The sequence below is a fragment of the Myotis davidii genome, unplaced genomic scaffold (genome assembly GCF_000327345.1).
Source record: "Myotis davidii unplaced genomic scaffold, ASM32734v1 scaffold370, whole genome shotgun sequence".
Lineage (NCBI taxonomy): Eukaryota > Metazoa > Chordata > Mammalia > Chiroptera > Vespertilionidae > Myotis > Myotis davidii.
Window position 1 is genome coordinate 15,763,269 of NW_006288615.1, and position 14,830 is coordinate 15,778,098.

At 38.2% G+C, this 14,830-nt stretch overlaps 1 protein-coding gene across 3 annotated transcripts in view; it reads left to right on the forward strand.

Moving 5' to 3' along the window:
• GPR155 (G protein-coupled receptor 155) overlaps positions 1-12,792 on the forward strand; it is a 43,415-nt gene extending 30,623 nt beyond the window's left edge. Inside the window, exons 14-17 of one of the 3 annotated variants that reach the window (XM_006760600.2) lie at positions 745-840; positions 2,854-2,918; positions 5,420-5,557; positions 10,536-12,792. In XM_006760600.2, coding sequence (XP_006760663.1) covers positions 745-840; positions 2,854-2,918; positions 5,420-5,557; positions 10,536-10,827 — 591 coding nt within the window. In that variant the 3' untranslated portion in view covers positions 10,828-12,792. Of the gene's footprint in view, positions 1-744; positions 841-2,853; positions 2,919-5,419; positions 5,558-10,482 lie in introns of all 3 variants that reach the window. The other 2 variants (XM_006760601.2, XM_006760602.2) reach the window with 2 other exon arrangements.
• Positions 12,793-14,830: the final 2,038 nt, after the last annotated feature.

The following is a 14,830-nucleotide window of genomic DNA, read 5'->3' on the forward strand; positions in this document are numbered from 1 at the left end:
TCTGCCTTTGGATGAATTTTACTAAGTTGTTTACCAAAGGAGTAGTATAGGTGTTTGTAAAGTATCCTCACCAACAATGATTATTATAAACATTTTAATTTGATAATTTTATAGGTAAAATATAGCACTTTATTCTAATGCATTTTTTACTACTAAATGGTTTTTATAATTGCCTTTATGTCCTCTTTTGTGAATTGCCCGTTGTTTTTATATAATTACTAGTACTTGAGATGGTTCAAATGTAACTTGCCTAAAAATAGAAAATGGACCATATAACCTATGAGGGACCTTCCTACCCTTTTCACACTGGGATGCTCATTACACAGAATGATATCAACCAGCGCCATTTTAACTGCTGTTTAAGAACAAAAATCAAAAAGAAATGCTGCCAAGAATTGTTGCTTAGTGATGTGATTGTTTTCATTGTGTAGAACTAATTTTAAAATCACTCCTGTCTTAGGCTAGTTGGCAGTCCTGATATATTATGTAAGCTCTGTATTGTGGCTCATGTCTTCTTGCTTCAAATCTGATCAGAATAGATGCTGTTTGAGTGACATCTGTCAAGAGGAGAGGTTGAAACTTCTTGTTTGAAAGACAAAGCCTCTATATTCTCTAGGTGTTTTTCCCTTTAGTCTTTTTCTCCCTAATTATTAAGTAGTAGGTAAGTTTTTGTTCTGTGTTCTGGATAGATAGAAATGATTAGCTTATTTCATTTAAAAATACTATTTTCTCCTTCCTTTACAGAACCTTTCTAGTTGTTTATGGTGGCTATTCAACCAAGAGCCTGGGAAACTGTATGTTGAGTTACAGTTTTTCTGTGCTGTATTTAACTACGGCCAGGTATTTATTTACTGAGAATTTTGAGGGGTTTTTGTTTGTCTGGATGGGGTGATTGGGGGTGGCAGGACGGATGTGCTTTTCTTTTAAATCAAAAGGGTTTCGTTTGTTTGCCAGCTGCTGGTATGCGTGACAGCTGACAGCTGCTGCCTGTCTCTAGTAGAGATGGATTATTATATTGGTTAAAGTCATCACAATGCACACTGAGTGTTATAGTCAGAAATACTAAATCGTTTTTTTTTGCTTTGGTTTTGAGATGAAGAATGATAATGTAAGCAGCAACAAGATGTTCCAAGCACTTTTTAAACTTTGTTGTGGTCTTAATAAGTCACTTTGGGAAAATGACTTACCTTCTCTGAGCCTTTAGTTTAGCCACTTAAATTGGTTTACATTATTTCATTTACATTTTGATATTTCTTGAACAATAGGTACTTAAATCTTTTCTAAAAATTATAAATTGGTGTATAAGTAAATGTTGGTCAGGTATAGATAGTAGTTACCATTCCTTGAGAGGATATAATATACTACCATTGGTAAGCATTTTATAATAACTTTCCCATTTAAATATTCACAATACTTGCCAGGTAGACATTACATCCTCATTTAAAAATTAGAAATTAAAATTCTATGAAGAACTAATACAATGGTGCTGTTGTCTTTATGTCATTATTAAAATGAATATTTAAGGATAAATGGCATTTTGCATACTGGAAAAATGTCTTTTATGTGCAAATTTCAAAATTTGATTCTGTAGTCAATCACTTACTCTGAATTAGAGAATATTAGTCCCCAGATTGAGTATAAGGTTGATAAAAAGTGCTACTTTTAAAATTATTGGGTTTTCCTATGAAATCTAAAATAATTGGCCATGTGAGTTAGTTAACATTTATTGGTAAATATCCCTGCAAGTTTTTCCATAACTAATTTTTTCAAAATATTTAGAGTTTGTTTTGCCATTACTGTGACCTTAGGCAATTTATTACAGACAGACATGAGCATCTCAAGGGCCACTTGACGCCCACCTTACAGTGGAATACTAAGATCAGATTTTGTACTCAAGAACTATAAAATACTAGGTGGAAAAATCATAGCCTCACCCAGCATTTTGCATTTTTAAAGCCCACTCCCCCTGAGCCGTCCCAGGACTAGGACTGGGAAAGCTTCACAAACAAAAACAAATGCCAGAATGTTGCGTTTGAAATTCTAGCCCCACAGCTATGGCTCAAGTGCTTCAAAGGAGGGAGAGAGATACCACAACCTTCCCACACACACACCCTGCACTCCCACATCCCATTTTTCTCTTGGCAATGTATTGAGTGTTGTAGTCAGACCATTCCCTTTTGGTTATTTATAGTTCTGGGTGAAGAAAGGTAGGTCCTCATGTAATATATTGCATTCTCCATCCCAACTCCCACCCACCCGCACTTAGATCCTTACCCCACTGTGCCTGACAGATAGCAGTTCCCAACCTCCTGTCTCCCTCACCGTGTTCACAGCTCATATCTGGTGCCAGTTTGCCTCATCACCTCCTTTAAAGCCCTTTCCCTAAGCACTAGCCAGTTTCACTTCACATACATTTTATTCCGTTGCTGCATTATATTCAGATACTACAGCATTTTTAAGTTCTGTAATTTCTGAAGTTTTAACAGAAAATTAATAAGGAAATACTTAAGTACAATGTGAAATATTTTTTCTTTTTTAAGAGGGAAAAACAAAGAAATAAAGCCCTAAATGTTTTCATTTTCTTCAGTAAGCCAGCACACACGTGTGGTTGCTCAGCACTGGCTTCTATCACTCATCATGATTAATAGGACAGATGATGGGCAGAGGCAGCCAAATATCATACTTGCCTCCAGGCACTACATTTTAGAAGGTCTTCCTGTGCATTCTACTTAAAATGTTGCTTTAATCATACATGTTTGCTTCTCCACTCACTAAATTTGGTGGCTTCCACAATTTCTCTGTCTTGAAATGTTATTGTTGTATTCATAAAATCTAATTTTTTTTCTTCCATAGGGATTTATTTCCTTTGGCATCTTCGGATTGGACAAACATTTAATCATTCGACCTTTCAAAAGAAGGTAAATTTATTTGAAAAAATAATCTATATCTGTAGATGCTGCCAGAGGAAATGAGGCCCTTTCATGGAGTCGCAAGGAAAGCATTCCAGGGACCCACGTATGGGAGGATAAGGCTTAGTGGTAAGGTTTATTGTAGAAAGAAAATCAAAGGACTGTCCTGGGGCAGTTCCGTCCTGCTGTGAACGAAGTCCAGCCTTGTCTTCATCAAGCCCAGACAAAGACCAGTGCCCAGAAATCCTGTGCCATTGGTTCAGTCCATGTGAAAGCTTAGTCCAGTTCCGCCTCTGTCATCGTCCAGCTAGCTTAGCTTCTGTTCCTGGCTGTCCTCCAGCTGGCGCTGCATCGGCATACACAGGCTCACACTTGGAGCTCATGAGGTGTGCCGGACCCCAGGTGGCTTCTAGGGCCACATGGCTACTATGGAAAGAGATGGCGGGAACAAATGGGGAGAGCCCGTGTTACAGAGGGAGAACTTTGTTAAGCTGATTCTATTACCTTGGGCTTGGTAAGGACTAGGTGCTTTTTCAAACTAACCAATCAATTTCCTAATTTTTCATGGGCTTCTGCTGGTTCCTCCCCCTAAGAAATCCATTTCCTGGATCTTTCAGGGTTCTGTGTCCCTTATCCAATACAATCCTTTTCCCAGGCTTACTGCACATGCCTCATAGTAGAAGCATCTCCCCCTGCACCATCTTGGCTTCGACTGGGCATGTGCCCAGCAGAGGAATTTCTCCTGCTGTTTTATTCCTTCTCTGGAAATGACCTATAAGGACCCATACTGCCCCTTCTGGGATTGGGTCCTGGTGCAGCGGTGACCTGGGAAGCCTATGAACGCTGCAGCTTCCTGGTGAAGCAGGCTCAGTGTCCAACTCAGCTCCCCAGCTGATGAGGCTCCTTAATGTCTGATTCCCTTTGCTCCCTTCCTTTATTAATATCGAGCTACCTACCCTGACATAAAGGTGATGGCAAAGCCACCTGTTAAGATACTGGTGTTTGTAAGTCTTTAGTAGCTAACTGCTGGGAGACCACAGAAAGTGTAAATCACCACCACAGAAAGGTTATCTGTTAATTCACATGTTTGTTGTAAATAATTGCACAGAAGATATTAGAAAACTATTATCAATCTAACATTGTAATTTGCATTTTAATCAGAAATGATGAATGCTGGTTTCTATCTGTGCCATTATTAGCTTGGAGAAGAGTTCCCTTGAATTCAGATTGGAAATTTCTTTATGAAAAATATGAAGGGAGCCCTAGCTGGTTTGGCTCAGTGGATAGAGTGTCGGCCTATGGACCGGTCCCAGGTTCTATTCCAATCCAGGGCACATATCGTAGTTGCAGGCGCTCCCCAGCCTGGGCCCTGGTCAGGTTGCATGCAGGAGGCAACCAATCGATGTGTTTCTCTCTATCTTTCCCTTTCTTCCATTCTCCCTAAAAATCAATGGAAAAATGTCCTCAGGTGAGGATTAAAAAAAAGAAAAATGAAGTAAGAATACTCCAGCTTGTGGGTGGGAGACATTGTGGGGGAGGAGGGTTTAAAAAGTCTTGTACTTCATTTGTTTTCAAAGTCAAAATTAGTAGAAACTATAAGTGGCTAATGAAATTTTTACTACTAATGATATAAAAAGTGCCCAGCAAATGTTAACTGTTCTTTCTTCTCCTTGTTTTTCATCATCATTAACATCATCATTAAGATATAGTTGTTAGAGTCATAATCCTGTCATGGGAAAGGAAAAGTATAATAGAAAAGTCACTGAACTTAGCAGCTTCATAATGTTAATCAATTAAATTAGTCAACTAATCAAATTAGTCAACAGAGCCAGGCCGGTGTGGGTCAGTGGTTGAGCATCCACTATGAAGCAGCAGGTCACACCACATACCCAGGTTTCAGGCTCAATCTCCAGTAGGGGGAGTGCAGGAGGCAGCAGATCAATGATTCTCTCTCATAATTGATGTTTCTATCCCGCTCCCTTCTCTGAAATCAATAAAAAATATATATTTTTAAGTAATATTTTTTAAAAAAATATTACTTAACTTAATATTACTCTGGGCTGGTAGAAACAGAATTGTTCTGAACTCCAGATTCCATTATGTGCCTTTTGGGTACTGAAATTGGAAAATGACTAAATAAAATAATTGATCTCTGTAAATTACTTTTGCATTTCAAACAGTAGAATGTAGAATAAGAAACTTCATTTATGGTAGAAATTGAAATGAGTCAAACATGTCTGGAGGTTATTTTATAAAATGTCCAGAACAATTTAATAAAATACCCCACTGCACCCCATCTTACTCCCACCCTAGCCTACTTTGAATAGGAAACTGAATGCAAGCCAAGTATGTTTCTGCTTCAGACACTAATGATGTCTTGGTGTTGCAGATGACAGCTTTAGTAAATGACAGCTTTGAAACAGCCATGTTGATGGGGTAATAAGCAGGACGGGTTCTCTCTCAGTGCTTTTCTTTCCTTAAAATTGGTCTCCTTCAATTTTGGTTTTCAGACTTGAATTTCTTTGGAACAATAAAGAAACAGCAGGAAACAGGGATTCTCCTGTTCCTGAGGAAATAAAAATGACCTGTCAACAATTTATCCATTACCACCGTGACCTCTGTATCCAAAACATAGTCAAAGAAAGAAGGTGAGTATAGGTTCCAGATAATTATATTTTAACTGATAATTTTGGTTTGTAATGCAGTTGTGACTAACTACATGATTATTCTTTTTAATATCATATATACTTGCAAAAGTTAAAATAGTATGGGTCAGTTTATAGTTTAAGAAACAGCATACTATAAGAGCCATTGTCACTTTGATTTTTATAATTTTAAATGTCATATAACTTCCTCTTTCCTTAAAAACAGGAAAACTTTAGAAGGAACCAAAATGTACTTGAATATTAATATTCACTTCATGTTAACTATTAGTGTCTCTCACAAAACTTTGAGATACATTGGATTTAGAAGTGATTTTGTATTCCCCAGCCCTAGTTATTTCATATTATTAATGATGCTGTCAAGAAAATGAAGTGAAATTTCTTCTCTTAATCAATTCTGCTGCTTGTTATTTACAGTAGCCAAGATATGGAAGCAACTCAAGTGCCCATCAATAGATGAGTGGGTAAAAAAGTGGTGGTACCTATATACAATGGAATATTACTCACCATAAACAAAAAAGACATTTTAACATTTGCAACAGCATGATTAGGCCTAGAGGGTGAAATATGTCAAACAGAGAAAGACAAATACCATATGATTTCAATTATATGTGGAACCTAAAGAGCAAAATAAATAAGCAAACAAAATAAAAATAGTCTCATAGATACAGAGAAGAGACTGATGGTTGTCAGAGGGAAGGGGAATTGGGGGACTAGGTAAAAAAGGTGAAGGGAGTATGAAGTACAAATTGGTGGTTACAAAATAGTCACAGGGATGTAAACTACAGCCTAGGGCAGCGGTCACCAACCTTTCAGAGACCGCTGGCCTAGGTAATATATTCAGTAATCCTATCTAATAAAGAGCTAATATGCAAATTGTCATCATGCCCTCACAGCCTGATGCCCTCCAGCCGTCACAATCCATCACCAGGAGGCAGTGTGCACAGCGGGCATGTGTGGGTGGGTGGGCTGCATGCACGGTGAGGCGAGTGCAAGTGGGCGGGGACTTGATGCTGTGTGCGTGGTGCAGAGGTGGGTCCCGGCGGCTCCGTGTGGCGAGGTCTGGGGGTCCCGTGGCTCTGCGTGGCGCAGAGGAGGCAGGGCCCAGAGGCTTCTCGCAGCGAGGTCTGGGGGTCCCGCAGCTCCACGCGGTGTGGAGAAGGAACTCTCGGCTCCAGCCTACCACTTTGGGGCAGTCCATCGAGGAGAGCCCTGGATGGGTGGGCAGGGCCTTACTCTTTGGGGCATTCGATCACGGGGCTCCCACACAGTGAGAGGGCACAGGCCAGGCTGGGGACACCCCTCCTCCTGAGTGCATAAATTTTGTGCACTGGGCCTTTAGTCCTATGTAATAAAAGCCTAATATGCTAAGTGTCTGGCCATTCCTTCAACTGTTCAACCAGTCACTCTGATGTACACTGATCACCAAGGGGCAGACTCTCAGAACAGTAGGTTAGCTTGCTGCTGCGGTCCAGCTGATTGGGACTGGGCGAGATGGACCGGACACACCCTGCAGTCCTCCCACGGTCCCTCCCCGGCCCTGATCGTGCACCTGTGGGGTCCCTTGGCCTCGCCTGTGCCCTCTGGCAATCTGGGACCCCTCGGGGAATGTTGGAGAGCCAGGCCGAGGGACCCCACTGATGCACTAATCTGTGCACCGGGCCTCTCGTATTTTAATAACTATGTATTGTGCCATGTGGGTATTGAAATATCAGAACAATCCCTTTGTAAAGTATACGACTGTTTAACCACTATCCTGTTGGGGACTGTTTCTCTCTTCTCCATGTCCCGCATGGAAAAGGAAACAGTCCATTTGCTGAGTGGAGGAGCTAGGGATTAAGAAACGCGGTGTGGAGAAGGAACTCTCGGCTCCAGCCTACCACTTTGGGGCAGTCCATCGAGGAGCCCTGGATGGGTGGGCAGGGCCTTACTCTTTGGGGCATTCGATCACGGGGCTCCCACACAGTGAGAGGGCACAGGCCAGGCTGGGGACACCCCTCCTCCTGAGTGCATAAATTTTGTGCACTGGGCCTTTAGTCCTATGTAATAAAAGCCTAATATGCTAAGTGTCTGGCCATTCCTTCAACTGTTCAACCAGTCACTCTGATGTACACTGATCACCAAGGGGCAGACTCTCAGAATCCTGGACATCTGAAATTAATATAAAATAATGTTGATGTAAACTTTAATTGAAAAATAAAAACGCTTTACTCTTTAAAAAGCAGTTTTAGTTTCACAGAAAAATTAAAAGTACAAAGATATCCCCCCACAAAGAACTAGACTAAAAAAATTTCATTCTCATCTTCAGCATTTTCTGTCTTTCACAGCATGTAAAATATTTTTTTTAGCATTTGCATCACAGTTTAAATTAGCATGTGGAGGACAGTAAAACCACTCTTAACCTTGACCTGATCTTTCCAGTCATGTAGCCACTAGGCCACTGTGGCTATTTAAATGTGGCGAGTGTGATGGAGAAACTGAATATCTCCTTTTAGTGCTTACTTTTAATAAACTTAAACTGAAAATTCACTGAAAAATTTTAATTCTGCTGCTTATTTTTCACCTCAAGTCCTAATCTTTAGTCTAAGGTATCATGCTTATTCTTCTGATCCTCAAGATGTGGATCAAGTATACAGCAAGAAATCAAAAAACAAATGTTACCAATTTTTTTAGTAGTTGTAAAAAGAGATAAAAACAAACCAGAAAACCAAATACTTTTGTGTCTATACTGAAAATTTGAAAATTACCATTTAGGATGATTTATTTACATATTATTATGCCACTATATTTTATAATAACCAGAAGGCAGCCTGACATAGCTAGTGGAAAGGGGACTCACTGGGTGGGCACTAATAGGGGACTAATACTAGAACTCAATTCCTGGGTATGTCACTTATGAGCTGTGTGACACTGGGCAAGTTCAGTTCTCCAAACCTTAGTGTTCCTCTTTTTTAAAATAGAGGCTGGGTCTCTGGATTGTTCAAGTTAGATGACAAAATCTATGGAATGGGCATAGTCCAGTTTCTGGAAATGGTAAACTATGAAGAAAAGTTGGTTTCTCACCCTTAAGGGCCAAACACAATTATTTTTTAAAACTACTTTTTAAAATGTTTAAAGGGAACTCCCCATTAGCTCTACCAGGCCCCTGTTATTGCCCACTATCAGGAAGCATAGCTCTTGCCACTTGCAGGACTGCCAGCTGCCTCAGTCCCGGGAGGCAGAATGGGGCTCCACTGGCATTGGCGCTGCCCTGCAGCCTGCACAGTGGCACATTCTCTGCCTCTGCAATTTCACGAGCTGTCCTTTAGCTGCCTGATCAGTCATCAGGAAGCAAATATTATTCCCTTGGTGTTGGATAGAAAGTGTTGGGCTATAAATTAAAACTCAGCATGCAAGATGAATGCTCAGATTAAGGTTCTAATATTCAGGCTTCTGTTGAAAATGATGTTTTGGTTGCAAAGCATAAATTAAGATATTAATAAGTAAAATACTAATATCAACCTATCGTGATTTTATGTACTTGAGAAAATTTTTCATGTATATTAACCTCTTTTCTAATTTTTCTTTTCTAGTTTTTATATGAAAATCTAGTGTATATTCATTTGTGGTTAAATATTTTAAGATTTTTGTCACCTATTCTTTATTTCATCTTGATTTTCTTTTTTAAAATTTGTTTATTGGTGAAAGTATAACAGATGTCCCCCTTTTTCCCCATTTACCCCCTCTACCCTGCACCCACCCCTCCCAGGCCTTCACCATGCTATTGTCTGTGTCCATGGGCTATGCATATATGCATATAAGTTTCCCAGTCATTTCATCTTGATTTTCATCCACTGTTTCCTTTTGTCAAGCACTTTGGGTTTTACAGTTTGACTGATGCTTCTGAACAGATTCATATTGTCTAATGCACATTTATATGAAAACGTACAGAATTCTTTTGGTGTGTTTTTTTTACATTTCTTTCCCTTGTTTATTTGTTTTTACTTGAGGCACCCCATATTTGCATTAGGAAGACCATTTTAATACATTTTAAAAATCTTAGATTTGTAACAAGACAGATCTCACTTATTCTTCCCTTGCTTCCTAATGCACCAAGTTGCTGACATGTCATCAGTAAATCTGTCTTGGCTGCTGAGGGCAAGAAGAAAGGCTATTCATGGGCAGTGTGATAAGCAGAAAATACAAAGTTCATTTGAGTAGTTTAGTTAAAATTGTCCTTCTTAAGGAGCTTATAAAAATACTATTTAATGTTTCTGAGATAAATTATTTATAACTTTGAGTATAATTTACTAAATATATAATATTCAACTGTCTACAGAATGTATCTGATCATAAAAGGCCATCCTATATAATAAAAGGCTAATATGCAAATGACCAGTTGCTATGACGCACACTGACCATCCGAGGGCAGACGCTCAATGCAGGCGCTGTCCCCTGGTGGTCAGTGTGCTTCCACAGGGAGAGCACCGCTCAGTCAGAAGCCCTTGGCCGGGCTCATGGCTGGCAAGTGCAGTGGCTCCCCAGCAGCACTAAGGATGTCCGACTGCTGGCTTGGGAGCAGGCCTAAGCCGTCAGTCAGACATCCCCCAAGGACTCCCAGACTGTGAGAGGATGGAGGCCGGGCTGAGGAACCCCCCCGAGTGCATGAATTTCATGCACCAGGCCTCTAGTCTACTATAAAAAGAATATTTATTTGTAGATGAATTTACATTATCTGAGTGGGTTTTGTTGGTTTAAGCATTTCCGTTTTCACAGGCGTTATTGGCATTTTTTCTCCAGTGGGTCTTTCTAGGGTTAGGCGAGTCAAACCCATTATACTCATAACAGTGTCATTCCTGCCACAGTTTTAACTATCATGCTGTCTTTCCCTGTCTCCTCCTATTTTTCCTTGCTTGTCTTCTATCATGCAGTGCTGATACCAAGTTTACAGACCATATGGGTGAATCATTCCTTTGACATACAGGTGTGGTGCAAAGACTTCGGCTGGGACCTTCTGTGGCTGTGACCTGGTGAACTGGCTAATTGAAGTTGGCCTCGCCTCTGACCGTGGTGAAGCTGTTATATATGGAGACAGACTGGTGCAAGGAGGAGTCATCCAACACATCACCAATGACTATGAATTTCGGGATGAGTACTTGTTTTACAGATTTCTTCAAAAGAGCCCTGAACAGAGTCCTCCTGCTATTAATGCAACCACAACCCAGCAGGAAAGATATAAAACAATTGAGCATTCATCTCTATCCCCTAAGACCTAAGTTATGAAGGAGAGAACCTCACATGAAGTTGTATCAAGCCCCAGATCTGTTCTCTGACCCTCAGGTGCCTCTTCTGTAAAATTTGATGTTTTCCCACCCCACACTAACATACTGTGATTTTATGTGTATGTAAAACACACAGGAAACTGACTTTAGGAAAAATAAAAAAATTTAAAGTTCTGAATGTATATAATAACTGTTAAATAATTATTTAAAACTAATTACTCCAACATTTTAAAACATTGCTTCCTACAGTTGTTTGCTATAATTTCAAAATCAATATCCAATTTACTATTCCTTTAAATTGCCAAATTTGGCAGGTATATTGCTAGTAGAAAATGGACCTAAAATTATGACAACTTTGCGCGTATTGATAGCACCTCCTAAAAAAGGATTTTGCTGGTTCTAATAAGAGGCCTTCTTATTATATTTTCCCCATTTCCTTGACAAATAGTACTCATTAAAACTGAAAACACTATTTTTTAAGGTTCACCTTTTCTTTCCATAATACTAAACTGTGCCATTAGGAGAGCAATAAGAACTTCCATAAATCTTATCATCTACAAAATCCATCAACAGAAGTACAGTTTAATCTTTAACTTTTATGCTAAAAGTAATAATTTGAGATTTGTTTAAATTTTATCAACAAAATTATTGCCATGTGATGTATCATTTTTGGCGTTTGCATAAAGCGTCACAGTGTGGAAGGCTAACCCTGTTACTTTATTCCTTGTAATTAAAAAGAAGAAAAAAACTATGTACTTCAAGCCAAGATTTTCAAATTCTAAGCCTAACATTCTACTTTTACATTTAGAATTTAGTCTTTCTTGTGTCCATGTATAAAAATCAATCAGTTTGAAGATTTCTAAGTGTTGCCCTCAGATAAGCTTTATGTTCCTTCAGTAAATTAAATCTATGCACATGATCTTTGAACCTCTACTTACTAGGTGTCAGTTTTGGTTTAACTTATTTAAAACATGTTTTAAATATTTATTTATCTCATACTTTCAGTGTCTCATATATAAAAATCATTTAGAAAATAATTTATAGGGTTAAGTCATTTAATAAGTACTTTTTTAAAACCTGCATGGAAGCCTAATGTATTTAACAAGTACAGGCATACCTTGGAGATAGTGTGGGTTTGCTTTCAGACCACCACAATAAGGAAAATATTAAAGCGAGTCACACAAATGTTTTGTTTCCCAGAGCATATAAAAGTTATGTTTACCCTATACTGCAGTCTGTTAAGTGTGCAACAGCATTATGTGTGAGAAACAATGCACACACTGTAATTAAATATACTTTATTGCTATAAAATGCTAATCATCATCTGAGCCTTCAGCGAGTTGTAACCTTTTTACTGGTGGAGGCTCTTACCTTCAATTGGTAAAAAATGCAGTATCTGCGAAGTACAATAAAGCAAAACTCAGTAAAACAAGGTATGCCTGTAAATACATTAGTGTGTGATATTAATCTATAGCAATTTCAAGTTATGATTAGGGAATGAGGATATTTTTCAGGAGAACTGTCTTGCTGCAGAACTTTTTTAAGAAATATGACCACAATGTAACTCTCAATGCTCAGGAGATAGCATAAAACCTCACTGTTGTGCCAGTAGACCATTATAGCTACAGCAATAGCGGTATTAACTCACATGCATGCAGGCAACTCAAACTCAAGTGGAAAATTTGTTGTGTTTGTAAACAAGTCATACTACACGTTCTGTTATTTGCACGAGCGGAATCAGCGGCATCTTTTTCCATGAGAGACATTAAAAGAAAGCCAAAAAACAAAACAAAACAAAAAACCCTGGCTTAAAATGATCTGCAGTTTCAGAAAAAGAAGGCTTTTAAGAGATGTTTTCAGGATTAAGGATATGTTAACTTTATTAAATTAAAATGTTTGTAACTTTTACTCTCTCACTGACAAAGCAAGTTTCTAAATAAAAATACCTATTTCAACTTGCATTGCCAATGTCTTTTCTTCGAGTAATCTGAATAATGCAGAAGCCATCATAGAGGTATTTTCTGTAAGTTTTTAATGTTTTCTTAAATGGGTCTCCTGAGATTGTTCCATTCTTCATCACCTGGTGGGATCTGTGCACAGGCCTTGCTCAGTTATGCACTCAGTAAACTCTTTTTATTGACTCACACATTTCATAATTTTTAACATGCAGGGTCACAGCTGGAAAAATTATGATACAATTTTGATTAAAATCTACCACTTGTATGCTAATCTTCAACATGATCAATTGTTCTTTTCTTTGTTCTCAGTGAGTAATTCCATGACAAGCTTGTGCTTAAATTTCAATATTTTTAGAATAAGGTCAAGTGTACTTGGCATTTTCAGAATAGCAATTAATGATCAGTAAGTTTCTAAAGAAAAATGTAAAACTATTATTTAACATGTTTCCCATGCAACAGAATATAGCTCTTAGGTTTTGTCCCTTCATATCTCATATTATGGAAAATACTATATTATTTTAGACCACTGGACATAGATAGTCAAGTGATGAATGATGGTTAGAAACACAGTTCAGGATCAGAAATGTTATCACCATTCTTCAGGAAAATATAGGATGGCAAATTTATACACGTGGTATGATAAAAGCTGGAAGTAATTAAAAAGAGAAAACATTCACTCTATAGTACCTGTTTTTGGCAAGTTTTATAAGTAGGCAATAATTTTACAAAATTCTAGGCTGCATAACTATTTCTAGGGAAAAAAATTTTTATTGAAGATTAATATATAAATTAAGGTTTTCATCAAAGATTAAATGAGCTTTCTCTAAAATACTCAGTTTATTAGATTATTTCCTTGATTTAATCACACAATTATAAATAATAAACATCATTTAAGGGTTGACCCAAAAAAAAGCTAAATTTTAGCTACTACATATTTTATTTTTAAGAAACATAAGAAATGTAAGAAAATCTTAAGTTTTCTAAAATATACCACAAGGCATTAATGACCCACATAAGTACCAAAGCCCAAATACCACACTGGATTTATAGAGTGAAAGTGTCCTAAATTGTTTTATAAATTAATTTACATAACCTTATAATAATTCTTGTCTTTATCTGGGGAGTTCTTATTCCAATTTTGAATATGGGAAAAGGTAACAGGTTGATCTGAGAGTTATCAAAAGCTACCAAGTTGTACAGATTGATTGTCTACCTAATTGTCTTAATTTTACAGATAGAAAAGAGGACTGTATGAATTTCCATCAATACTTGAATGTTCATTTAACAAAATATTTATTGAGCTTGTGCAGACAGAATATTGGACACTGAGCATGCAACTATGGAAAAAAATATGGTTCCTATCCTCATAAAGCTTCTATTTTGCTGTGAGAGAACAGATGTTAAATACATAACAGTTATGATCAGGATCACCTGTGGCTCTGAGTATTTGTAACAAGAAACCTGACCTGGTGTGGTGTGGGGAAAACTTCCCCGAGAAAATCATGTTTCAGCGAAACTCTAAAGGATAAAAAGAACTACTTATATAAAAAGGAGCAAATGAAATGAATGGTGGAAGCAGAGAGTACAGACATGATATAGAAACTGGGCACATTCAAGTAACTGAAAATGCAACATAGCAGAAATTTTAAAAAACAGTGGCTTCCAGTCAAGATAGTGGCTTAGGTAAATGTGATACTAGAATCCTCCCACAACCACATCAGAATTGCAACTAAACTACAAAACAACCATCATTCAGAACTGCCTGAAATCTAGCTGAAGTCCTTCAACTAAGGATTTCAAAAGGAAGTCACATCAAGACTGGTAGGTGGCTGGCCAGAGTTGCTTAGTTGGTTGTTGTTGGAGCATCATTGTCCTATGCACTGAAAGGTTGCCAGTTCAATTCCTAGTCAGGGCACATGTCTGAGTTTTGGGCTCATTCCCTAGTTGGGACATGTATGGAAGGCAACCAATGTGTTGTTGTTTCTTTCTCTCTCTCTCTCTCTCTCTCTCTCCCTCTCTCCCTCCCTCCCTCACTCTCT